At 62.4% G+C, this 25809-nt stretch overlaps 1 protein-coding gene across 1 annotated transcript; it reads left to right on the top strand.

Annotated features, from left to right (window-relative positions):
• The first annotated feature begins 1482 nt into the window (after window positions 1-1482).
• RTN4R (reticulon 4 receptor) lies at window positions 1483-25809 on the top strand. The gene is made up of 2 exons (XM_033837502.2): window positions 1483-1757; window positions 24106-25809. The coding sequence occupies exons 1-2, from the start codon at window positions 1736-1738 to the stop codon at window positions 25527-25529; spliced, it is 1446 nt and encodes a 481-aa protein (XP_033693393.1). The 5' UTR covers window positions 1483-1735; the 3' UTR covers window positions 25530-25809.

Below are 25809 nucleotides of genomic sequence, written 5' to 3'. Positions count from 1 at the left end.
ACAGGAGCTGGGGGTCTTGGTTCCCCCTCAGCTCCCATGTGTCTGGGAATTGAATGTACTCCACAATGACCTGGTAAGCCAATCCTGGGACAAGGGTGACAGGGACGCAACAGGCAAAGGTGTGGTCAGGGCCACAGTGCAGCAGCCAGAGGGGTCTGGGCAGTGTGGCCTGTACCCTAGGCCAGAGAGTTGGCCTGGCACGGGCACCATTATTGGTCTCCAGCCCACAAGGCTGCCTGTGATTTTGTGCTCAGATGGGAGCACTGGGCTCAGAGAGGTCCTACTTGCCCTTAGTGAGGCCAGCAGGCCTTGATCCCTTTGCTCTGCTGACGTCTCCCAGCCACATCTGAGGTCAGGAAGCCTGATGGGGAGGCAGAATGTGCCAGGCCTCCCAGTCACCAGGTCCCTCAGCTTCACATCACTGGAACACTGGCTGGGCTCCCAGGGAGACCACCAAACTCTCAGCCAGGATGCTCCAGTCACAGGGAGCCTGCCAGCTCAGGGCCTGCCCTGGGCACAGCGTCCTACAGATTGGAACCAACTCTCTCAGCCAGTCTCCATCCACGTGGCCCTCTTACCTGCCGGGCAGGCTCGGAGAGGCCCAGATCTGGCTGATCAGCTCCCAGCCCTCCTCCATGTGCAGGGCAGCCTGCAGGGACGCTGGCCTGGCAGCTGGCTGAAGACTCAAGAACTTACCTGTGAGGCCAGGTAGATCCCCGAGCAGCAGAGGGAGGTGGGACGCCTATGCAGATGTGCCTGGGGTGTGAGTGTGTGTCACTGGGTTCTCTGGCACTAGAGCCTGGCCTGGCTTTGAGGAGGGTGGGGTACTAAACAAGTGGGCTCAGAGGGGAACTCCTGGGCTGGAGACCCCATCCCACGGGAGGGAACAGGTGGGGGGCACCTGTGGAGGTAGGGGCAGGCCCGTGCCTGAGTCCCCTCCCTGGGTGGTGCAGAGAAGGCCACAAAGACAGGTGGGGACCTGGGAAGTCTCCTAAGCTTTAAGCCTGTTTTCTAACTGAAAAATGGAGCAATGCTACCCCAGCAAAGGGTTGCTGGGCAGGGGGGTTGGCCTCCAGGGTTTACTGAGGAGAGGAAGGGCGTGGGCCAGGCAGAGGCGCACCCCGCATTCCCAGGCCTGCGGACCAAGCCCTGCCCGGAAGCTGGCCGCTCGGGGACCCCCAAAAGCCTCCAGTCCGGGCCGCCACGCCCTCAGCCCGCGCTCTTAGCCGACTCGGGCCGGGCCGCCATTCCCGTCGCCGCCTGCAGGGGCCGCCGCCTCTTTAGAAACGCGCCGCCTTTGTCCTGGTCGCGCGGCGCCGCTGCACCGGGCGGGCTGAGCGCCTCCCGCGGCCCGGCCCGCGTCCCTGGCCCGCGCCCCGCCCGCAGTCCCGGCCCGGCCCGGCTCAGCGAGCTCAGGTGGGCGCCCCGCCCGCCGCCAGGCCCCGCCCAGGCCCGCCCCCGCCCCGCCTGGCCCGGCCGGCGGGGACCCGGCGGAGCGCTCGCGCGTCAAACCACATGATCCCATAAAACATTCATCCGCTCCCGGCCGGCTGCCCTCGCCTCCGCGCCGCCGCCCGACAGCCCAGCCAACCGGGCGGAGCGTGCAGCCTCGTCCCGCGGCCGGGCCGGGGCCGGGCCGGAGCTGCGGCGCCTGGATGCGGACCCGGCCGCGGGGAGACGGGCGCCGGCCCCGGAGCGACTTTCGGTCCCCGACGCGCCCTGCCCGACCCCTAAGATGAAGAGGGCGTCCGCCGGAGGTGAGTGCCGCGCCCGGGCCGGCCGGCGGGCGGGGACCCGGGCGCCCCTCCCTGAGCCGCGGGGCGCGCCCGGGCTGCCGAGGCTGCGGAGGGTTACCGCGCGGCCACGAGGCCACCGCAATGCTGCCCGGCCCCGGGAGGGCGGAGCCCGCGGCAGCAGGAAAAGTTGCCGCTTCCCTGGAAAGTTGGCGGCGGCGGCGGGGCTAGTGTGGGGGCTGCTGGCTGGAAGGGTGGGGTCCTGCCTCTGATCGCCCGTCCGCGAAGGGGTTAATAAGCAGGTCTGAAGAAACCCGGGTACCGAGCAGAGGTGGGGGGTGTCCAGCCGCCTCCATCCTCGACCCGCGGACTCAGCTCAGGACATCTGGTTTTTCTGGGGTTAGACCGCAGCAGGATGAATGGGGGCGTTGGCGACAGTAGAGGGCGTGGGGGGCGGGGCTGGCCCAGAGCTGTCCCCCCCAGGGGGCGGGCGAGGAGAGGCGCAGCCAAGCACCCCCTATCCGCAGCCTGAGGGTGCCTGAGAGCCCCTGCGGGCTCCGCTGAGGGGCACCAGAGGTGGTGGGGCTCCAAGCACCCCCTCCCTGGCAGCTCTCATGGGACCCTTCCCCCCTACCTGGTGTGAGGTGCTGGGGGTGACCTCCTGTAGGGGGAGTTGGACATGCCTTGCCTGGAGGGTGCTCCCACCGTCCCCCCCACCCCCCCTTGCCCCAGGGTGCCCTGCTTATTTCCAAGGTGCCGCAGGCTGCACACGTTTCTTTGCACGTGCACATGTCTACAAGGGCTGCACAGTTGCACACCGCATGTGCACATGCATGCCAGGCTGCCCCGTGTGCACGCGTACACACACACACACACGCTGTGGGTGCACATCCATGTCCTCGCCCCCGCCTGCTCGCCCACGACCATGCGTGCACATAGCGTGCCTGCTGTGGTCTCCACGCTTGGCGCACGCTGGGTCCCCTCCGAGGGACCTATTCTTGTGCCTACATGCACGTGTGTTAAGGGGGAGGCCCTGGGCAGCCTGAGCTCAGAAGGGTGAGAAACCGGCCACAGGATCCGACCCCCGTGTCCGGGATTCTCCCCTCCCAGCCCCCTGGGGCTGTGTGTGTGTGAACTCGGTATGCGTCTGCACATGTGTCTCTGTTCTCATGACCATGTGTGCCTGTGAGCATATCGGCATGTGTCTCTTTGCCTCCGGACGTGGGTGCCCCTGTGTGCCCAGGCAGCCCGTGGCCAGGTTCCACCCAAATCTGTAGCAGAGGCCCAGGGAATGTGTGTTGGGGGCCCAGTGCCCCAGCCCAGGGTGTGAGGCCAAAGGAGTGTCTGATTCCCCCCCTCCCCCCAGGCTGGGGCAGTGGTGGCTGATGGGGGCTGGGACCCACCTAGGCAGGGAAGACCCATTTCACACCTCCAGGTCAGCACCGTGACACACAGGCCAGACCCCCGGCATGCTCTGCAGTCTGCCACTAGGTCCAGCTCAGGGTAGGAATATGCCCACCTCACGGCTGACCCAGGGTGACCTCAGGAAAGCTCTGCCCCCGGTGCCTAGGGGGTGCCTAGGGGTCTCCACGGCGAGAGCCTTCTTGATGAGAGGTTCTGTGGTGTGTCAGCTGCCTCAGGTGCTGTGTGCAGTCTGAGGTAAGGGTATTGGTGACTCGCTCTCACTGTGGTGAGGAGGACCCCAGGCCAGGGCTCAGAGAGGCAGGGCCACACCACCTGCTCTCCCCCGCACCCATCAGTGTCCTTGTCTGTAGAATGACGACAAGTAGGTCATCCTTATAGGCTTGAAACAGAGGGGTGGGTCCCACGACAGGGTGGGCAGTGGGGCTGGCCACTCCCCTTTTCTAAGCCTCAGTCTTTCTATCTCTAAAGTGGGTATCATCACCGCTCCCACTTCTACTCCAGTTGAGGTGAGGAAGGAACCAGGTCCCTGCAAGGCTGTTCACAGACCCTGATTCCTGGGTGTGGGGTGGCAGGAGAAGAAGGGCCTGGATGTGGGTCCTGGTTCAGCCACCGATAGTGGTTTGACCTTGGGTGTGCAGTTCACCCATGCCTTAGTCTCCTTACCTGTGACATGGTCAGTAATTGGGCCTCCCTCAGGGGTTGTTGGGGACACTTAAAGGGTGAGACCCCCACAGGGCTCTGACCCCAGTGCTTCTGCCTTCAAAATACTGAAAACACCACCACCCTGCCCCACTCAATGGTTCCCACACAGGGAAGTCCCCCTTGGAACCCTTGCACTGCCAGCTGGACCCTCCCTCCTAACCATTTGCAGATGGGAAATAAAGGCCCATCGAGGTCACTGGGGAGTTGGAGAAGGGGGTGGGCAGGTGGGGAGGCAGAGAGGGAGAGAGGGCCCTGTGGGAGGTGTGAAGTGGCCACCGATGTGTCCCCCACACTGGGGCAGCATCTTTACTCTGCCCCTTACCAGCTGGAAGCCTGCAGAACCCCGACCCTTGGTTTCCCTATGTGAGGACTAACGGTCAGCTGGGGGCCCTTAGGTCAGAGCTGGCTTTCTCCCTGTGGTCATGGAGGAGAGCCTGGCCGAGGGGGTCTCAACAGCCAAGAGGGCTTGTAGGGGGTCCGTAGGAGATGTGCTCGGGCTCTGGAAGGCAGGGGAGGCTGAGGGCTGCCCCAGGTCCTTGGTGGGACCCAGGGTTTGTTTGCTCTTGTTCATTGTGAGTGACGGGCGGTGAGGGGCCCGATGTGTGCAGCTGTCCCCACCCCCACTCTCTAGACTCCGACCTCACCCTCCCTCCGCTGCCCTCAGGACAGCCGGCACGCTGGGCTGGCCCCTCAGTGCTCCCTGCCCCGGCCTTGAATTCATGGCTTTGTGGCATGGAGGCCTGTGGCAGCTGGGGCAGCACCAGGAGGGGCCCAGCTGGTGGAGGCAGGAGGAACTCACCCCCACCACCCCAGGGCTGTGTTTCCTGCTCTCCTGGGCCTGTAGCCAGAAAGTCTCCGTGGAGACTCAGTCTGTGCATCCAGAGAGGGGTCAGGAGCATGAAGAACCAGTGAACTGAGCCAAAGGAATGGGAGAATGGGGGTCTCAGTGAGCATGGGGAATAGGTGTGAGTGGCACTCTGGCCCCCGGGCCCCATCCTGGGGTTCCTGACGGCTCTTGGCCCCGCACAGTCAATGAGGTTCAGGCTGCCCTGTGCCCAGGGCTCTGACCTCTGACCCCTAGGCTGGGCTGCCTGACCTTCTGTGGCCCGCCTGCTCCTGCCCCTTCCAGCGGTCCATTTCCAGATGCCACGTTTGCTTTCAGGAACCTGTTCGTTCACTCACTCACTCACTTATTCCTGGCCTGTCAGACTCCCTCTGAGCCAGGCAGGTGAAGGGATGTGGTCCTTGCCCACCTGAGTTTATAGGACTAAATGCTTTAAAGGACAGGTGGCCATGGAGCTGAAAATGGCAGCCCAGCCAGAGCAGCATCCACACCCCTGCATCTCCTGGTGCCGTTGCTGGATCGTGTGGGCCCAGCCGGGTGTCTTGTGCTGCAGTTTCTTCTTTGGTCGCTGTATTTTAAACATTTTGCACGTCGGAAACTGTTCTTGTGTATCATGGGTTTGCGGGTGTGTGTGGAATCCCTTCCCGAGGATGCGCCATCATTTATTTATCCAAACCTGCCTCGGCCTCTCACACTGCCCGCGCTTGTGCAGCTGGACAACCAGAGAAGTGTCCCTGGTGCAACCCTGCTATGTCCCCCGGGGGCGTGGTCAGGTGCCCCTCCCCCAGTAGGAGGCAGGGCCTGATCCCAACCCTTCCCAACCTTTTAAGTGGAGCAGGGCAGAGCCCTCGGGCCTCTCCCATCCCTGGGGTTGCATTTCTGCTACTCACAAGAGCAATCTGTTTCCTGGCCTTCATCAGGAATCCGGCTCTGCTGCTGGTCCAGCCCTAGTGCAGCCCGCGGCGGCGCTTTGGGGCTGTCTCTCTCCTGCCCCCTTCGCTTAGCCTCCGCCCTAGCCCCGCAGTGTCCTGACAGTCCTGTCTCCTAGTGGGCCCGCTGCCTCTCCCTGCCTGGGGATAGAGAATGGGCCATGGCGGCCCAGTCCTACAGCCTTGCTAGTGCCCCCCCCACCCCCGCCGCCAACCCAGGGCAGGAGGTGGAGCTGAAGGGCAGGGCTGTTGGAAGCCCTCCCAGAGGGGGAGGGGCCATGGGGAGGAGCTGTGCTTGTCTAAGGCTGGCCCAGGTGGGCCTGGCAGGTGGTGAGCCCCGGCCAGGCCCTGGCACGTGGAGCTGGGCTGATGGTGACACGGGGAGCCCAGTGGAGGAACCGGGGTGTCAAGAGCTGACTCAACTTTGTTCAGGCAGCCTCCTGGTGCCCCAGGGGGATGCTCTTTGGCCTAACGCCATCACAGATCATGCTCCATGGAACTGAGGTTCCACGGAATGTTGGTGGGGCTTGGACAAGTGTTTCGTGGTCAAGCGAATTTGGGAATGGCTGGGTAAGAGGTGCTGACAGAGCTCCTTTACCACCCCTGTGTAACACACTCAGGGTCTAGTGTATCCAGTAACCTATTTTGGGAAACAGTGGCTGAGGTCCTTTGGAGGGCCTGGGTCCATCAAGGGCTCCAGGGTGGGTGGGCCATCCCACACAAATCCTGCAGCCAAGTACCTGGTGGGTGGAGGGACCATGCTCTCCTGGCAGCAAGGCAATGTGCAAATTTAACCTTTGGGTTTATGGCTCTATTTCTTTGCAGCAAATGTCACGGGAAATGTCAGGCTAAGGCTGAAGCTGATGGGTGAGGGGCCCATCGAGGAAGGGGGTGGAGTGCTGAGGGGCTCAGGCCAAGGCAAGGCTCTAAGTTCCTCACCTCCTCCCGGGAGCCCTCTCAGATTGCCCCTCAACTGCTTGGGCCCAGCACCATGTGCCCGGTCTGTCCCAGCCCTTGTGACCTTGTTGAGATGTTGCCTTTATTTACCTCCTGCCAGAGCCCAGATGGGGTGGGCTCAGGGACCTGCCAGAATTCTCCCTGCCCTGAAGTCTGGGCAGCCGTTGGATCAGCCTCTGCAGTACCGGCTTGCTGTGTGGCCTTGGGCAGCACTGCCCTTTCCTGGTCACCAGAGACCTTGTCCGTAATCCACGGCTGTCGACCAGAGGTGGGATTCCCACTCGATGCCTTCATGGGTGGGAAAACCCTCTGAGTCTGAGGTGTGTGGGGTGCTGGGCTCTGGGGGTGGTGGGGGTGGGTGGCTGGCTCATGGCATCCTGTGGCAGCTCCAGGCACATAGTAGGTGCTCAGTATATAGGGAGGGGCAAAGAGTGGACATGGTAGGCAGGGGAGGGCTCGAGGCCGGCAGGGAATCCACAGCCCCCAGACTTACTGGCCTCCTGGCCTGCCTGGCAGGGCCAGCTCTGAGGCCTTAACCTGGCCTGTCATGGAGTTCTGTCTGGCCCTTGCATCCCAGTGGTTGGTTAGCAAACGTTTGTTGCCTCCCGGCTGTGTGCCAGGCCTGTGCAGCTGAGTGGGGGTCTCAGGCTCCTAGGTTGCCCCCGCCCAGCAGCTCCACACCACTTTCCCTACACGTGCTGCTCTGCTCCACTGGGTGTCCTGGGTCCCTCAGATTCAGCCTGTCTGGTGGTGATCGCCCTTATACCACCTGCCCCTCCACCCCCTACAACTTGGCCAAAGGTCCATAGTCCTGGCCACCTCCCTCTACCCTTCCCCAAAGTCCAGTATCAAGTCTGACCCCTCCCTGCCCGTCCCCTTTTATCCCTCATCAAAGGTCTGCTGTGGACTAGCCCCCCTCCTGGGCCTGTGGCCTCAGACACCCATGTCTCCTTGTCCACCATCTCATCCTCCTTTCAGGCTCTGAGATGCTTTCCTAAAACATGTTGCCAGCCAGGCCCCTCCTGACTGAACTCTCCTGTGTCTACCGCCCGATGAGGCCTGGACCAGGGGGTCTGGTTTGGGAATGTCTCTTCCACTCTGGCTCCCTGGCTCCAGTGCCTGGCACACACACCTGTGTCTGCCTCCCCACGTCCATGTCCCTGAGTCTAGCTCAGGCCTGGCACCGGTGTGCAGGGAGCCATGAACGGTAGGGTGGCCTCAGGCAGTGCCCTGAGTCAGCTCCCAGGGTCGCAGGAGCTGGTGGTCCTAGCCCTCAGGGTTGGCCATTGGCCATCAGGCGCAGGCCAGTTGCCCAAGGTGGCTCAAGAGGGCGGTCCCTTCCAGGGCACAGGTCTGGAGAGAGAGCAGAGGTGCCAACCTGTGGGGGAGTTGCTCTAGCCGAGGGCCAGTGGGGCTTGCATTGGGAGCCCAGGACTTCAGCCCAGAGCCAGCTGTGCACCTGGCAGGCCACTCACCCTCTGAGCCTCCATGTCACACAGGAGATTGCGAAGGGGGGTCAGTGGTGAATGATGCCCACGGGACAGCCCCTGGTGAGGGCTTGACTGTCCCAGCTTCTGGGGCTCCTTCCCATTCAGGTGGGACCTCCTGCCCTGAGCTGGAACTTGCCGTGGAAATAGAGGCTGTGATGGGGCCTCGTGGGGCCCCCATGTCCCAGGGGCCTCCTCAGATTCCCAAGTCCTTCCCTGCCCTGGGGACATCATGGTGGCACTCAGGCAGGTGTGTGATGGGTGTGGGCCCCACTGTCCTCTCTGGAGGAGGAGCCTCTGCTGAGCGCATAGGAGGAGCCCCTGTTGGGGCCTCCCTCCCCCCACCAGCCCTTCTGCATGAGGTCCTTGCCACCCGTCCCAAGGGGGGGGTCTGTGACCTATTAGTTAATGCCATGGGGACCCAAGTGAGAAATGGGGCTGGGGGGACACGGTGGGATGGGGGTGGGAGGTGCAGGCCCCAGGCAGGGCCAGCAGCTGGGGGAGGGGAAGTTGGCGCCCTCATGGGGTGTCTGCCTTTCTCAGTGAGAGGCGGAGGCCCAGCGGGGGCCTGGGGCAGGTGGGTGCTGAGCCGGCTGCGGTGCTGACTTGGAAGGAGGTTCAGGGTCTCCCTGCTTCACCACGTGGGTGTGAAGCCTTGCCCCACAGCTCACTTTGCACCAGCCTTCTGGTGTGGCGAGAAGGAGGCCAGTATTCCTGCCCGGTCCTTGGGCAAGACGGGAACTGGGCAGAGGGAGGGTGGACCATCTGCCCCCTGTGTGGCCTCTGGCCCAGAAGCATCTCCTGTTCCCAAAGATGTGCTTGGAAGCAGAATTCCAGAGAAAGACCAGTCCTGGCTGGCCACAAGGACGCACTGGGCATCAGAGTGGTCTTGGGAGGGCTGTGGGTCCCAAGGTCACACAGGACACCCCGTACCCAGCTCTCTCACCTGCCTCCACAGCACACCCCAGCCAGGAACCTGCGAGTGGGCTCTGGTGTCCTGGGCCACCCTCACCCTTCCCAGAGCCCTGCTGTGATCTCTCCCATGCTTTCCACTGCCTCTTCCCTCCCTCTGGCCTGGCTGAGGCCTCCCTGCTCTCTCGGGACACGTCCAGCCCCCACTTGTCTTCAGAGAACACAGAGCTAGCCAGTCACACCCGTCCAGTCCCAGTTTCCAGGCTCCCCAGGGCCTCCCAGAGGATGAGGCCATGTAAGGCAGTGGCTGATGAACCTGGTGGGGACCATGCTCTTAGATCTCCTTGGGGGCTGAGGCTGTGGCCCCCAGGGCCATCTGAGGAAGCAGCAGGACTGTCATGTAGCCCTGGCAGTGAGCAACCCCCATCCCACTGCGTGGGGACTAATGGAGGGCGGAGGGGGGCCCTGGGGCTGGGGTTCCTGAGTATGGCCTAGCAGGTGACCCCCCTCCCTTGGGGAGGGCCCTCCTCACCCCTGGTGGGGTTAGCCGTGCACCACAATGCACAATGCAGGTGTGGGTATGGGGATCCCTGGACAGGTCCCCGAGGGCCACTGGCTTCCACCTCTGTTCCCCTGCAAGTGCTTTCTAGCATTACTTTCAGGCCAGCCCCATGCCGGGCAGCAGGGACCTCGAGATTCTTGTGACATATTCAGCCCTCCAGGTCCCTGGGAGACACCCCAAAGCCCACTAGGTACCCAGGGGAGAGAAGTGAGGGCATGGGTGCTGGCAAGCTGGTGAGGAGCCTGAGGCCTGGGTCCCCCACTGGGCCCTCACCGAGGCCACCCTGGGCCCACGTCTTAAAGAGGCCCTGGAGCTGCTGGCTGAGGGGGAGGGGCTCCTGGTGTGAGCAGAAGCCCAGAGACTCCGGGACAGCCCAGTGCGTGCGCCGGGGCCCCTGGGGTGGGCTCAGGAGGCCCTGGGCAGCAGGGTGGAGGGAGATGGGGTTCAGATGAGGAGATTGTGGGACCAAGAGGGGTGCAGAGGGAGGGGTTCGGGGAGCTCAGGCTGGAAGGATGGGGTGGGGGCCGCAGAGGTGGATGGCGGCGTGCCCCAGCAGGAGGCCAGCCTGCTGCTCTGTGCTCCAGCCATGTGACACGTGGCCCCTGCATTCCGGCCATGTCCAGGCTGTCTTTCATCTCCCTGCCTCAGCCCCAATTTCTGTCAGGCAGAGGCTGACACGGGGACAGGTGTGACAAGTGTCTGGCTTCCTTTTCGAAAATTGGCAAAAGAAAAACTCTCGCCATAAAGATATTCCATCTACACACCTCCTGGATGTCACCGAGAGGGCCCGTCATGGCTGAGACAGATGGTGGCCCTAATGGACTCTATTCTTCACCTGCTGCTGGAGTTGTAGCCCATCTCCCAGGCTGGCCTGACGTGGGTGGTGGTGGCATGGGGGGGTGTCAGTACCTCTACGGAGCCCTCCCGACGCCGTGGCTGCGTCCCCTGACCCCCAGATCACAGGAAGCCTGATACAGCAGGACCATCCTTGTCAGTACAAGGGGCTCTGGTGGGGCAGTATGTCCCTGGGGTGGGTGGTGGGAAATAGGGAGGTAGGGCTGTAGGCCTTCACGCTTTGACCCCCGCAGCTCATTTCCTGCCGGGTGGCCAATGTGGACTCTGGTGGGTTCACTGTCCCCACGTTGCCCCGAGGCCCAGGTGGGGTCAGGCCCTGCCTGGCATGTCATGCGCACAGGGCCCCTCAGGCCTAGCTGAGGCCCCTTCCCTGCCGAGAGCCCTTGGTGGGAGCCCAGGGACCGAGACCCCGGCCAAGCTCCATGCACTCTGCTTGTTCGCCTACTCCCTCAGTGGCACCCTAGGGGCTAAGTCCAGGTTTCGGGGCAGGGCTGTGGTTGGGGAGGGGAGTAGGATGTGCGTGGTGGGACTCTGGGAAGAAGAGCCTTCCGAGGGGGGTGTCTGGGAACAAGGTGGGGGTGCTGCCTGAGCTCAGGTCAGGCCAGGTCAGGTCAGGCTAGGTCAGGTCAGGTGCCATCATGCCCTTGGTAGCTATAGCTTAACTTCCCCTCCATCGGGGGGACGTGGCCCCTGCCAGGGGCAACATGAGGTGCTCCCGTGGGGCGGGCGGGCCGGGCATTTCCTGTGCATCCACTGTGCGCACCAGGCCTGCGTGAGCTGTGTGGCTTCAACACCCTGTGAGGTGGGGCCTGTCGTCTGCACTTTTCAGCCAAGGGAATGGGTTTGTAGAGGTTGGGAGACCGGGCGGGGACCCCACAGCACGGGGCTCTTGAAAGGGACTCCCACTGCCTGGGGTTGGCCTCACTCACCCTACCCTGGGCCAGCTTCCCCATCCAGTGTCAGCACATGAGACCAAACGGAACAAACTAAAAACTCTTCTGATTTTACCAGTTCATGTGCATTGTAGAAAAATCTGGAAAAATATACTGGAGTTTTAAGAAATTTGTTGTACTAATCAGCTGAAGCTGTGATAGCAAAATGCTACAGACGGACACTCAAACCACAGAAATGTATTTCGCACAGTTCTGGAGGCTGGAAGTCTGAGATCAGGGTGCTGGCAGGGTCGGTTCTGGTGAGGGCTCTCTTCCTGGTTTGTAGACAGCCGCCTTCCTCACGTTGCTCACAGGAAAACAGGCTCTCAGGTACCTCTTCTTATGAGGGCACTAATCCCATCATGGGGCCCCACCCTCACAACCTCATCTAAACCTAATCACCTCCCAAGGCCCCACCTCCAAATACCATCACATTGGGGGTGAAGCCTTCAGCATATGAATTTGGGGGGTGGGGCACAGACATTCAGCCTGGAACAGAAGTGAAGCTGCCCTTGGCATCAGGCACTGCTGCCTCGCCCTGTGGGGACATCAGTGCCCTATGGACTCTCCTGGGCCTGGACACCTTTGGGACAGCCATCTCCACAGCCTCACACTTCTTACATTCACGTGACGGATGTTTATGGAGCATCTCCTGTGCCGTCACCAGCCCTAGTCCTGCCCCAAGGAGCCCACGGCCCGGGGGTGCAGAAACAAGCAAGGCAAACCTGCCAAGTTGACCATTGAGGTGTGGGGCAAAGGGGGCACCTGGCAGTGGACAGAGGTGGGGGTTTCACGGACCCTGGGAGTGATTTGTCAAGTTCTCAGACATAGCCTCCCCCTTTTACAGATGACAGACCCGGCTCTGAGAGGCGGAGGTTGCTCGCCATGCCTGAGCTGAGCAGGGCGACGTGTCTGGGCTGGGGTGACCTGGCTCATGACGGGGGCAAGCCTGTGACCAGGGAACAGTAGGAGGGTGGGCGAGAGGCAGCTGGCTGCCTGCCCAGTGGGTTGCTGGATTTTTCTGATGCGTCAACAGAAGAGGTGCAGGGGCCTGGGCCACGGGGTGCTGCTCTGAGCAGGCGGGGCCTGTGAGGGCCGTGGGCACCAGCCAAGGGCACCCCATTCCCTGCGCGTCTGCTTCCTCCTCCACACCGGGCTCCCCTGGCCCCATGGGGCCACGCGGTGAGGGGTCAACTTGAGGGAGGCCTTCGGGGTGCAACCCTTCTTTCCTTGGCTCAGTGGTTATTGAGCACCTGCTGTGTGCAGCCCCTCACAGGCCATCTGCAGGTGAGCAGGCCGAGGGCCTTCCAAGGGCACTGGGTGGGGAGCAAGTCTGTCTGACCCAGGCCTGGGCTCGTGCTGGGGACACTTGTGTGTTGGGCTGAGTGAGAAGGGAATGAGGATGTGAATTCGTTAGGAAAATTTTTAGGGAAAAGGCAAATGCCTTCATCAGGCTTGGTGAAGTCAAGCCGTGCCGGCCTGGGTGGGGAGGCAGGGAGGCCAGCTGGGCGCTGGGTATGTCCTCTGTCGGGTGAAAGGCTGGGCTGCCTGGGTCCTCAGGTTTACACAGAGGGGATGAGTGGAGTGTGGCCTGCAGATGGCCCCCTGCCTCCCGATGCCTGGCCACGGCAGTCCCCAGCAATGCCTTGGACCTTCAGGGACTCCTCCCCAGCCTGCCCGTTCCTCTGCCAGGGGCATCGGTGCCCTGGGTCCAGTGAGGCGGGGGGTGGGGTGGGAGAGGCCATGCTGGGAACCTGTCCCGGGGGCTGGTGCTGAGGAAATGAGGCCACCCTCCCAGCCCCGCCCCCAGGGCAGCCGACCCCCTTCTGCTGCCAGGAGCGCCTGGTGCATCAGCCTCAGGAAGTAGCCGAAATACACTGACCTGCTTTTCCAGGAGGCAGCGGCGCGCCTGGTCCTCCCACCCTCACTGGTGAGAAGCCGCCAACAATTTCCATCCCAAATTGATTTCAAATAAGGAAGAGTTATCACACACAATCATATAGGAATAATTTATCACTCGTTAATAAAAGAGCAATTACTTATTCACGTCACCCCTGCCTGCGTGTCATGCATTTGGATGCAGAAACGCGATTGGGGCTCTCATAGAGGCCAAGGTCAGGGGAGCCCTCCCAGGGGCTGCAGACCCTTACCCGAGGGCCCGGATTTATCCGCTGGATCCCCTGCTCCTGAGGGTCCCCGGTCTGGGGTCAGGGTGTCGGATCTGTGACCCCGGAGCAGGCAGGGCTGAGGAGGGACAGTGGGAGGGGCTGCCTGGAGGTGGTAGGACTGTGAAAGGCCCAGGGCACACATGGATCTTCAGGTTGGAAGCTGTCCCTTCAGGAGTCTGGATTTCAGAGGCCCCTGGAGCCAGGAGCTTGGAGCGTCCCCGAAGGCCGGGGGCGTCCTTGGCCACCCTTGGCTGAGCAGCCGCTGAAGAGCAGCCAGACGCTGGGCTGAGCACCAGGAGGCTTCGAGAGCTCTCAGTCCCGCTTTCTCTTCCTGTACCTTGGAGACGCCTGCTGCTAACCCACGTTCGTCTTCACCTTCTGGCAGATATGCTTTATTTTCTTCTTTTTATTTATCTCTGTTTCTGAGATTTCATTGCCAAGTATGCAGTCTTTTTAAAAAGATAACACTGTGGTCGGCCATATCTTGCTCAAAGTGAAAGCCTGCACCCAGCCCTCAGAGGCTGGTCTGGGGCATTGGTTTGTAGCCCTCCTCCAACCCACCTGCTGTTGCCGTGTTCCCTGTTTTTCCAGGTGGTTACCTTCACATTTCCATGTCTCCTACCCCAGCCCCCTCTTCTCCAGCACACTCCCCAGTGTGGCTGTCTCACTACCGACAGTTAAATTCATAACCAGTGTTTCCTAATCCGGGTCACATGAACGCTTGTCACTGCCTGACTACAGGGGTGACCCTCTCGCTCTCGTCTGGCCTTTTGTTTCTCCTGGAGTTTACAGTTGACTTTGTCTTTTTTCTCTTGTCCCATATGCCACCCTCACGTGCTTACTCTTCTCTGTGTCAGGCATTCTACTGGGTGTCTCGTTTTCCCCAGGGGAAGTCTCCCTCTAGGCCTTTGTCCTGCTGTCCCCTCCTGGGCTGGGCATGCTGGGGCCCCTCACAGCTGCCCCTGACTGCCTTTCATCACCCAGTGTTTCTTGGGGTTCGTGTTTATGTCCTGTTTTAGGTGAAGCACATTCCCAGCTAACCATCTAAGGAAGGCACAGTGAAGAATCATTCTATGAGCCCTTGAAGGTTAGCAAATCTATTCAAGCTGGATTGGCCCAGTCCAGAATTCCGGGTTGAAAATAGTTTCCCCCCAGAGTTTTGAAGCCGTTGCAGTTTTGTGGTCTTCTGGCGTCCAGTGTGCTGTGGAGAAGTCTGCTGCCGTGTTGCTGTTCCTCTCTTGACCCCCAGAGACCTGAAATCGCACTGTGAATGTCACGTGTTGTGCCAGGCACTCACCCAGGAGAGCCTTCAGCTCTGGGAGATTTTCGGGTATTATTTCTTTGATAACTTTTTCCCTCTATTTTCTGTTTTCTTTCTGGAATTACCTAAGACAGGTGTTGGATCTGTATTTGTCTTCTGAATCTCATCATTTTTTCCCTGTGTCTCTTTTTGTTTTTCTTTCTGGAAGACTTCCTTAACCTTGTTTTCCAACCTCTCTATTGATTTTGGGGATAATTTTAGCAATTCTATCTTTAACTTCCAGGGACTCTTCTAGTTTTCTGATGGCTCCTTGTTCATAGCACCCAGTTCTTGTTTTAAATCCTCTTCTATCCCTACGAGGACACTGATTAGATTTTCCCTAATTTTTATCTGTTCGCTGCACTGTCTCTGCTTCCTCTGGAGACATTGCCGTGATTGCCAGCATTGGCACCTTTTCCAGACACCTGGTTTTCTGGTAGCGTTTACTAGGGAAGCATGGGAAGTGGCGGGATGCTCTGCTGAAAGTGGGGCTTGTCGACTGGCAGGTGTGGGTGGTCAGGCAGGAGCTGCTCTGGACACGCCGGAGGCCACGGTGGAGATCCTTCCTCTGGACGTTTCTCCGGGGGAACAGCCTCATCACCCTGCTCCCTAACCCCTCAGCGAGTACTGCATCACTGTCCTGGGTCTGGGGTGGGATGAACACAGGTCTCTGACACGGGTGGAGGGTGGGCACAGAGGGGCCCGCCGAGTGTGCCCGTGCTGCGGGAGGAGCAGCAGTAACTTGTGAGGCCATTCCATCTGTGCTGGGCTCCACGCCTGTCTCCGAGCCTCCTCCCTCCACTGAGGCTGAGCTCGGTGGAGGCAGGGAGGTTGCCCTAGGTGTGTTCGCAGCATGGCCTGGCTGCCGTGCCCTCCTCCCACCCAGACGCAGCCTCTCATGGACAAAGCCGGGCTACCATGCCAGGCAGGAGGGGCCTCAAGACAAGTAGAGCGATCAGCGTGGCTGCGATGCCACCTGTGAGCCGTGGGCCTCTCCTGCCTGGACTCCTCACCTCAGACAGGGCTGCCCAAGGTCAGAGCGGCAGAGGCCCCCACACCAGCCCCTGGAGAGGCAGGGTGTTGGCCACAAAGCCAGAGCCTGGGTGGAGGTGCTCAGGGGGGTTCCAGGCTGGAAGCATCTTGGGGCCCCGGGGAGGTGGGTCCTGGCCTGTTGTCATCCTCATGTCACTGCTGTAGAGACAGCTTCCCCAGCCTCTTGGTGAGGGTGTACAGAGCTGGCATCTGAGCCCAGGGCTCCTGGACCCTGGGGTCCACCTCGGGCAGCCCATGGAGCAGAAAGCTTGGGGTCAGAGAGCCCAGAGCATGTGTTGGGGGGAGGGGCTCAGCAGCTCACCTGCTGCAGTGGGGCTGCTTCCCCTTTTTGTTATCTGGGTCACTTGGGGCTCAGGGCCTGCCCTGGTCACTTGATGTGGCAGGAGGGGGCTCTTGGACCCCGTTCCCTGGTCTTGCTGGTTCCCTGTGGTCACCACGCCTTGATAAGGCTCAGTGCCCTTGTCTGAGGAGTGGGGTTGATGGTCATCTCCTCGTTGTGCTGTGGGATGTAGCGAAACCTCCAGGAGGGAGGGACATCTGTGACTTGGGCGTTCCAGGGAGGTGAGGGCCCCCTCTCCCCCAGCTCTCCCCTCCACTGGTGCTTGGTGCTGTGTGAGGCTGAGATGTCAAGGTGGATGGACAGGGCCTCCCTGGGAGACAGGCTCGACCAAGAAGGCCCTCATGGCCTCAAGGCACTGCTGCTGGAATGCTCAGGGCTGTCTCGTGTCTGCCCAGCGCTGTCCACCCACTCACTCACCTCTGGGATGGTGGGGGTCTCTCCTCCTCAGGACCCCACACCCTCTTCTTTGGCTCTGTGGCCAGGTCACACAGGGGTTGGCTCGCTGGCCCACTAGCATCACACTGTCCACTTGGCTGGGAGGAGGGTACACAGCAAGTCAGTTTTGACGCACTTCCCAAGATGTTAGGATTCAGGCCTCAGCTGACAACTCTTCCCATTTAGGAACAAATAACAAAGGTGGGACAACTCGGTCCAGGAAAGGAGAGAGGCACTGGCGTGCAGGCCGCCTTGCCAACAGGCTTCCCCGGACCATCCTGTGGACCCACGGCCCCTGGATGCAGAGACCTCAGCCGGTGGTGACTCAAATGGGAGCGTCTCAGGCTGAGGGTCCTGGGCCCTGCACTTGCCTCTGGCCAGGGGTGCTCAGCAGACCATGCTGGTGCTCCGCACGGTCTCTCTTGGCGAGTGCTGCCCCCCACCCTCACTCTCCCAGCTCAGTTTCAAAGCCCCCAAGCACCCTGCCCATGTTAACCCCTTCTCGGGGCCCAAGCCACCCTGGTCGGGAGCGTTTGCGAGAACTCGGCTCTCCTGGGACAGCGAAGGTGGGCTTCAGTCCAGCTGCTCCCTCCAGACGGGGCTAATGCGCAGCGGCCCAGAGGCCGGATGGGCTGATCCCCAAGGGTGAGCCGTCGAGGGCCTCCGGAGACCTGCATTTGTCTTTCCATAGCCAAATAGATGCTGCTCGGGCAGAGGCCACCGCCTGCCTTTTCGGTGATGTTGACAAGTGCCAAGGGCTCGGGAACACCTGGGAATGTGCCCACCCATCAACTCCCACCACAGAGGAGAGCAGAACCCCTCGGCCTGGCTCCTGGCTCCTGGGTGGGGCTCCCATGTCTGCCAGCCTCTGCACAGCAGCCCCTCTGCTGTTTGGCTGGCTCGCCTCTGTGCCCTGATCACGCGGGCCCCAGCAGCACAAGTTCCAAGAGTGCGTTCCTATTGTGTGTGCCCATGGCGTGCACACCCCCACCCCGTGTGTGCACCCCAAGCGTGGGCTCCTCCACTGCATTTGCCCTGTTGGAGGCTGCCGTCAGGGCCTCGCAGGAATGGTCAGCTTCGTGTTGGCGGTAGATGCAGGGTCCCGGGAGGAGTGTGGGATGGATTGCGGGGAGGGCAGGACCCATGTTGGCCCTGCCAGGCTAGGCGTCCAGTCCTGGACAGGAGCTGGCAGTGGACGGGGATCTGGGCAGGCGGGTGGGCACAGTGGTAGGCGTGTGGCGGTAGGTCCCAGGCCCTGGCACAGGGAATGCCCCTTCTCTGAGCCTCCCTGGGGCAGGGGCATGTCGGCCACTGGCCAGTTTCTCATTAGCATCCTCTGGGGACTCGAGCCTATACTGGCTGCCAGATTGAATTAGCCTCAGGACCCTGGTGAGCTGGTCGTGGAGACAGAATTCTCCAGGTAATTAGGCAGTGGGCGTTTGTTGGTGGCCTGATGGAGTGGGGGGTTTGCTGGGTGTCGGGGGGACAGGGCTGTCCAGCCTCTGGGGGGAGGAAATGCTGGCTGAGTCTCTGCTGCAAGTGTGGGTGTGGCCTGCATGGGCAGGGTCCTGGGGCTGGACGAGGCTTCAGATGCTGGTGTCATGAGCCCTCCATGTGGGGCTCCTGGGTGGGAGCCGAGGGAGGTGGGCTCTGGGTGAAGAGCATGTGGACTGGACAGGGTGAGGCTCCAGAGCCTCCAGGCTGGCAGCCTGCCCTTGGCCAAGGATGGATTCCTGAGGCCTGCTGGCTGGGCCCAGTGTCCTGCCCATCAGAGGGTGTTCTTGGACCCGCACCCTGGCAGTGAGCTCCAGGGCTCCTCCCTTGACGTCTGCCTGCTGACCGGGGCCAGCTCAGGGCTCTTTGGCCCCTTCAATCCCCCACGTGACACCTGTGGTCAGCCCGCTCCTGGACCACAGGTGTCACAGCCAGGACCACATCCCGACCACAGGGCGCCCCCTGGGGAACACGCTAGTGGGTGGGCTCTGCATTCAGGGCCTCCAGCTCCCAGGCAGGCCAGACCCTCCCCCGCCACTCTGTTTCCTTGCCTTGTAAGGGCCCAGAGCTGCCTCCCAGGTGCTGTGTCGGCTGGAAATTTGGGGTTCCAGGTGGGGCTGATGGGTGAGGTAGGGGTGGGGGAGCTTTAACTTTTTACTGCCCAGCAAGGCTTTTCAGCAACTGGACACCACAGGGCTGGGAATCCAACCGGCTCCTGGGCTGTGAGCAAGAGACGCCCGCCATCCCCCACCAAGCCTCATTCCCTCACCTGTAAAACGGCTAAATACACTAGCCCCTGGGAGAGCTCACCAGACAGAGGGACCTGGCCTGCTCACCCTGGGTCCACCCGTGCACAACACAGTCAGGAGGCCGGCTCTGCCCACAGTGGGCCTCAGTTTCCCCCACTGCACGCAGCTTGGCCTGGTGTTTGGAACTGCTCAGCCCTGTGTCCAGTACCCTCCTGCCACGGTAGGTCACCTTGCCCATTATCCACCTGGCCAGCCCGCCCTGCCCTGCCCCGCAGCTGCGCCCTGAAAAGATCAATAAGGAGGGGGCCTTGAGGGGCACAGCCGGGCAGAGAGCTGGTAGCCACACCCCTGGAGACGCAGGGCTCTATTGAGGGTGGGCTGCCTCACGGGAGCGGCTGCCACCCTCCTCCCTGGCACCTGAGCCAGAGAAGGGGACCAGGAAACGCCCTGGCCACGTGTGCTGCCGCCACGCATGTCTATGCCTGGAGGACGGACGGAAGGTGGGTGGTGAGTATGAGAAACAACGATGACCAAGGGGGGACAGATGGACGACGGGGGTGGGTGGTGAGCCCATCGCGAGTGGGGGGCTGGCAGGGATGGGAGGGGTATGGGTGCAGCCGTGACGGGTGCCTTGACCCTCTGCAGTGTGTGGACGCCACTGGCTCCCACCCCCGCTCGGAGCTATTTCTGGCCTGGCTGTGCTGACTATGGCCTCCTGTTCTGCCTTGTAACTGCGATCTGTGACATGACCCTTCATGGGACGTTCTTGGTGTTCGAGAGGGTCCTGAGCAGACTGATGTCCTAGCTATGCTACGGCGGTCTGGCCCCTCCGCGGACGGCTGACCCCAGCCTCCAGGGGGGTGTGCAGCAGCTCAGAACCTCCCGGAAACGTCCCCTCCCAGCCACCAAGAGCACAGGAGGGAGCTGCCCACACTCTCCTGCCGTGGCCGCATAGTGGCCGCTCTTCAGGCTTGGGCTGGATGTCCCTCCTGCCCCTTCTGGCAGCTCTGTGGCTCCTTCTCTTGCCCACCTTTCCTCCTGGACCGGCTCTGAGTGGGAGCAGGCCATGGTTTAACTGCTCACTGCCTCGGTTTCCTAATCTGTAAAATGGGCTCACGACACCAAAAAGAAAATTGATTCTTATGCAGCTCCAACTCATGCCTCATCATATCGGCTGGTGGACCCTTGTAATGACCCCCAAAGGGGGTGTTACAGCCACCCCATAGCCGCAGGGAGGCATAGAGGCCCGAGGGCACTGAGCCCGTGCTCTGGGCTTCCAAGGCTGCCAGCCCTGTGCCATCTCTTCGGCCTCGCTTGTGGGGGCAGAGGCATCCCCATGAGACCTCAGGGGAGCTGTACTCCTGCAACCTCAGCCCAGGCTGGGGGGCCCCGGGAGAGGCAGGGGCCAGGGAACACACTGAAGACCTCCCCGTGCCTGCAGCCTCCAGCACGCCCTGTTTCTGAGCTGCTGACCTCAGCAGCCGCCTGCCCACTTGCCCACTGGCTCCTGCGGCTGCTGGTGACTCCCCAGAAGCCTCCACCCCTCCTGGCTCCCCTCCCTTCTGCTCCCCTCTCCTGCTCCCTCCACCTTCCTCCCCGCCCCCTGCAGTGGCCAGGAGCTGGATCAGGGTGAGCAATGCAGATGGCCTTTGAGGCCACACGCAGGCCTGATGCCCCCCAGCCTCCTGGGCCTTGTCAACTGGCCCGGAGGAGAGACCCTGAGCAGAGTCTGGTAGCTGTGCCCCCACCCCCAAGGCCGGAGTGGCTGGTCCTCCACCAACCATAGCCCTAGTGCCCCTGCCCCAGCTCCAGAGCAGACCAGGGCTAAGGTGGGGGCTCCTAGCCATGACCCAGGGGTCCCCTCCGTGGGGAGGGCACTAGAGAAAACCCCTGACCCATCCATTCTGTGCTGAGGCCCGAGGAAAGAGGAGGGATGGCAGGGGAGGGGCCGGCTTGGGTTTGCAGGAAGCTAGCTGAGGGGGCCTGGTGGCCTGGTGTGGGACCAGGACCCTGGTGTGCCTTGCGATGATTTCTGTGTATGAGAGCCGGGCGGGGCAGGGCTGTTTTCTCACCCTGTGTGCAGGAGGCAAGCTCCCACTGGACCCGGTGAGGCTGGGCGTGACTGGGAGGTGGGGCCAGGGGAATGGGCCGCTGTCTGGGGCCAGTGGGAGGGTTGGGGGGGAGAGAAAGGAGAGACAGGTGAGGCAGGGTGCAACCTGGGGGCCTCTGATGAGTGGGCAGGACCAGCGAGTGCAGATCTGCAGGCCAGAGAGGCCTCAGGCTCCGGACTGCAAAGCCAAGGAGGATGGGTTGGGGGGTGGGGGCTGTGGGATGAGAGGATGGGCTGGGAGGACAGGCTGGGGACGGGGTGGGGGGACGGATGGGGAGGACTTTTAGGGTTGGGAGGGATTAGGTGAGTGATAGGGTCCAGGGGGTTGGGCCAGGGTACACCCTCCCACTACCTGGTGGGGCCTCCAGGCCCCTGCTGTGAGAATGAAAACATGACACAAAGTTGGGTTTGATTATCTCATAGAAAGATACCCCCTCTGCTTGCTCAGCAGAGGGGTTGCCATGGAGACCAGCAGGCAGGCCCCAAGGGGGCCAGGCTGGAGCCAATTACTGTGGCTGAGGCGAGGAGTGAGCCCACCGCCGGCCGCAATGCTGACAGCAGGGCCTGTGCTGAGGGACCAACCATCAGAAGTTGGTTTCCAAAAGGCAGTTGCCTCAGCGAGAGAGGAGCCATGTCTTCGCGCCTGTTGCCCACTTCCTGGCAGGGCCGAGCCACATGGCTGCTCTGCCACTTTCCCCCATGCGTGGCTCAACACTGGTACCTATCTCAGGGCATACATAGAGCGGGCACGGCCCCAAGCCCATGGCTTATAGCCTTCCGGGGGCCCCGCTTAGCGACGGCTGGAAGCTGGAGGAGCCGGCCGGTTCCAGTGGTCAGCTGACCCCAACCCAGCCAAGCTCACAGACCATGGCTGCAGGCCTGGGAGCCAATGGTCAGGGTGCAGTGCTAACAGTGCAGTCGGTGATGTGGTGGGTATGGTCATGATGGACGGCCACTGGCAGCCAAGTTGGTGGTGTGGCCCAGCCCGTGGTGGTGAGGTCCAGAGTCTGGCCTGATGAGTAACTGGAGCCCCACCTCACCCTGCCCCAGATTGTCCTCTGCCACAAGGTCTCGGGAGCAGGAAGTACTGTTTTCATAGCACAGTCACATCCCGTGGCAACAGTGAGATGCCGTGGGAGCTGGCTTAATCAGGCCCGACTTTCCAAAGGAGGCCCATAAGGAGAGAGCCAGGAGAGGATGCCAGCAGTTTAAATAGAATAGCTGAGATGCCCCCTCATGGCCTCCTGTGTGCAGCCAGCCCAGGGAGAGGCACCCAGGGCTTGGGCAGGGGGTGGTCCTGGGGCTGTCATGTCCCCAGCAGCCAACAATGGCCCAGCCTCAGTGGCCACCAGAGCACAGGGGACAGAGGAGGCGCCTAGGCTGTGGGGACGGTGCTCCCAGTCCCGGAGGACCAGAGTCTGGGAGGGCGTATTCCTTGTGACCGCTGGACATGCCCGGCTTGCTGGGCCTCTGGGCTTGGGGCAAGCGTCTGCACTGGCCCTGGCAGAGAGGACTTAGTGGGGGTTCGGGGCCCAAGGTCATGGTTCTGGGTTGGGGAAGGTGGCCTGTGGGCCCCTCCTTTCTCCCTCCTGGCTCCAGCCCCAGCACTTAGCCGGCCTTATGTCTGCAGAATCCTGCTCTCAGCTGACTGCCAAGGAAGGTGTTAGCTGTCAACGCAGGTGTTAGCTGTCAACGAAGGTGTTAGCTGATAACTCAAGTGTTAGCTGATAAGCCATAACCCTCCCAGGGGGATTCACATTTTAATAGACTTACTCCTGAAGGCGGAAAGAACCTTCAGCATTCAAAGCAGTGGCTCTAATGGTGGGATGATAGGCAGGGAGCTTAGTATTGGGCCTGTGGCCCTGCTGGTGAGCCCAGCCTGGATACAGCACCCCAGGAGGGGTCTCCTACCCGGTCTAGGTCTTTGGTGAGGCCCTGAGACGGGGGAGGGAAGAGGGGAGCTGCAGCCCCCTGGGCTGGGGCGGAACCTGCTGGGAGCGTGTCTTGGCAGGAGGGTTGGGGGCAGCTGGACTGTGCAGAGATTGGCCGGGAAGGAGTAAGCTCCTCGCCCAGGGAGGAGACCAAGCAGAGAATGAGGCCGAGGGGAGGAGGCTGCAGGAGGTGTTCTGAGCCAGGCCAGGAAGCAGTAAGCGGCAGTGAGGAGGGCATGTGCAGGAGGGAGCAGCCTGCCTGAGGGGCTCACGGGGCAGGACTGCAGTGCCCCCAAGCCCTGGACCTGCCTGCCCTGCTACGCCTGCCCTCAGGGCCTAGGCTCCTGGTCTGTGTTGGCAGAGTTGCTCTGGAGCCTGGGGCTGCTGTGGCAGTTTCCTGTGTCCTGTTGGTGGGACCAAGACTCCTGCAGGAGGGCCACTGGGGCTGTGGCTCCCGGCTTCACCAAGGCCCCTGCAATTTCTTGGTTAAAGCACAGCTCCCTGAGGTGGGGAGGCTCCCTCAGAATCCAGGCAGGCCTTGGCCCCAGGGGCTCTGGGGGCCTGGGCAGGGCACCAGGTCTGAGTCACAGCCCCACCCTTCCTGCAGCCCGAGAGGACCCTCTGGGAGGGCTGCTGCGGAAGCTGCCAGGAGGCAGGCCTGGCCATGATCCTTGGCCCAGGGCTCCTCTGCATGAGTGGAGCTGGCCTGGTGCTCCAGTGTTTACCGGGGCCTCTCTCTCTGCCTGGCCTGTGGGCTGATGGGACAGGGACAGGCTGGGTCAGTGCTGGGATGGACAGGGACAGCGGGCAGGCCCACGGGGGCTTGGTGTTCACTGGAGTCCGAGAAGGTATCTGCAGGTGTGCATGTCCATCCCAGGAGGCCTTCACTTGGGCCTTGGTGGTGACCTGCTAACCCCGAGTGGCGGCGGGTGCGGGCGTGTTAGCTCGTGTGTTTGAGTGCCAGGCAGGGTGACGTGGGCGTCTGCAGGCGACGTTTCCTGATGTGGAGCTTTCGATCCCTTGGAGGGCTGTTGTGCAGCAGCTTCCACCTGGCGGGTGGGGCAAGGATCACAGCACCTGAGTTCCCAGGGGCGGCAGCATATCCTGGGCCCAGCCCCAGCCCCTCCTGCACAACCCCAGCCTTGCAGGAGCCCCTGCCCACGAACTGCCCTCTGCTCTGCCCACAGGGAGCCAGCTGCTGGCCTGGGTGCTGTGGCTGCAGGCGTGGAGTGTGGCGGCGCCGTGCCCGGGTGCCTGTGTGTGCTACAACGAGCCCAAGGTAACCACAAGCTGCCCGCAGCAGGGTCTTCAGGCCGTGCCTGCCGACATCCCGGCTGCCAGCCAGCGCGTCTTCCTGCACGGCAACCGCATCACATACGTGCCAGCCGCCAGCTTCCATGCCTGCCGCAACCTCACCATCCTGTGGCTGCACTCGAACGCGCTGGCCCACATCGACGCCGCCGCCTTCGCTGGCCTGGCGCTCCTGGAGCAGCTGGACCTCAGCGACAACGCGCAGCTGCATGCCGTGGACCCTGCCACGTTCCGGGGCCTGAGCCGCCTGCACACACTGCACCTGGACCGCTGCGGCCTGCAGGAGCTGGGTCCCGGCCTGTTCCGCGGCCTGGCTGCCCTGCAGTACCTCTACCTACAGGACAACGGGCTACAGGCGCTGCCCGACGACGCCTTCCGCGACCTGGGCAACCTCACGCACCTCTTCCTGCACGGCAACCGCATTTCCAGCGTGCCCGAGCGCGCCTTCCGCGGCCTGCACAGCCTCGACCGCCTTCTGCTGCACCAGAACCGTGTGGCCCGCGTGCACCCGCACGCCTTCCGGGACCTCGGCCGTCTCATGACACTCTACCTGTTTGCCAACAACCTCTCTGCACTGCCCGCGGAGGCCCTGGCACCACTGCGGGCCCTGCAGTACCTGCGGCTCAATGACAACCCCTGGGTGTGCGACTGCCGGGCGCGCCCGCTCTGGGCCTGGCTGCAGCAATTCCGCGGCTCCTCATCCGAGCTGCCCTGCAGCCTGCCCCCGCGCCTGGCTGGCCGCGACCTCAAGCGCTTGGCCACTGCCGACCTGGAGGGCTGCGCTGTGGCCGCCAGACCGTCCCGTCCCTTCTGGACCGGCGGGCCTGCCGATGAGGAGCTGCTGGGGCTGCCCAAGTGCTGCCAGCCGGACGCTGAGGACAAGGCCTCGGTGCTGGAGGCCGGGAGTCCGGCCTCCGCTGGCAACGCACTAAAGGGACGTGTGCCATCTGGTGACAGCCCGCCAGGCAACGGCTCTGGCCCACGACACATCAACGACTCCCCATTCGGGACCCTGCCTGGCTCGGCCGAACCCCCACTGACCGCGGTGCAGCCTGAGGGCTCCCAGCCACCGGAGCCCCCCACCATGGGCCCTCGCCGGCGGCCAGGTTGTTCCCGCAAGAACCGTACACGCAGCCAGTGCCGTCTGGGCCAGGCGGGTGGCGGGGGTGCTGGGGCTGGCGGGGCTGGTGGGGTGGAGGGCTCGGGTGCCCTGCCTGGCCTCGCCTGCAGCCTCGCCCCCCTGGGCCTCGTCCCCCTGGGCCTTGCGCTGGTGCTGTGGACAGTGCTCGGGCCCTGTTGACCAGCCACTGAGCGCAAAGCCTCTCTCAGCAGCCAGGTGTGTGTACATACGGGGTCCCTTCCCACTGCCAGCCAGCCCCGGGTGGCAGGCCCTCCCTGACGGCGCCTCCCGCCTGCCCACCTGCCCGTCCCATCTCCACCCCGTCATGTTTACAGGGCGTGGTTGGGGCGTTTGTTCCAGAACGCCGCCTCCCGCCCGGATCGCGATATATAGAGATATGCGTTTTATTTTACTTGTGTAAAAATATTGGACGATGTGGAATAAAGAGCTCTTTTCCTAA

Source organism: Tursiops truncatus, chromosome 13, assembly GCF_011762595.2.
Source record: "Tursiops truncatus isolate mTurTru1 chromosome 13, mTurTru1.mat.Y, whole genome shotgun sequence".
Classification (NCBI taxonomy): Eukaryota; Metazoa; Chordata; class Mammalia; order Artiodactyla; family Delphinidae; genus Tursiops; species Tursiops truncatus.
This window is presented reverse-complemented; position numbering and strand designations above follow the sequence as displayed.

Bases quoted from the DNA above. Each gene is read 5' to 3' on its own strand.
- RTN4R (XM_033837502.2), top strand. From the start codon at position 1,736: ATGAAGAGGGCGTCCGCCGGAG. The intron at 1,758-24,105 runs GTGAGTGCCGCG...CTCTGCCCACAG, and splicing joins GAAGAGGGCGTCCGCCGGAG to GGAGCCAGCTGCTGGCCTGG.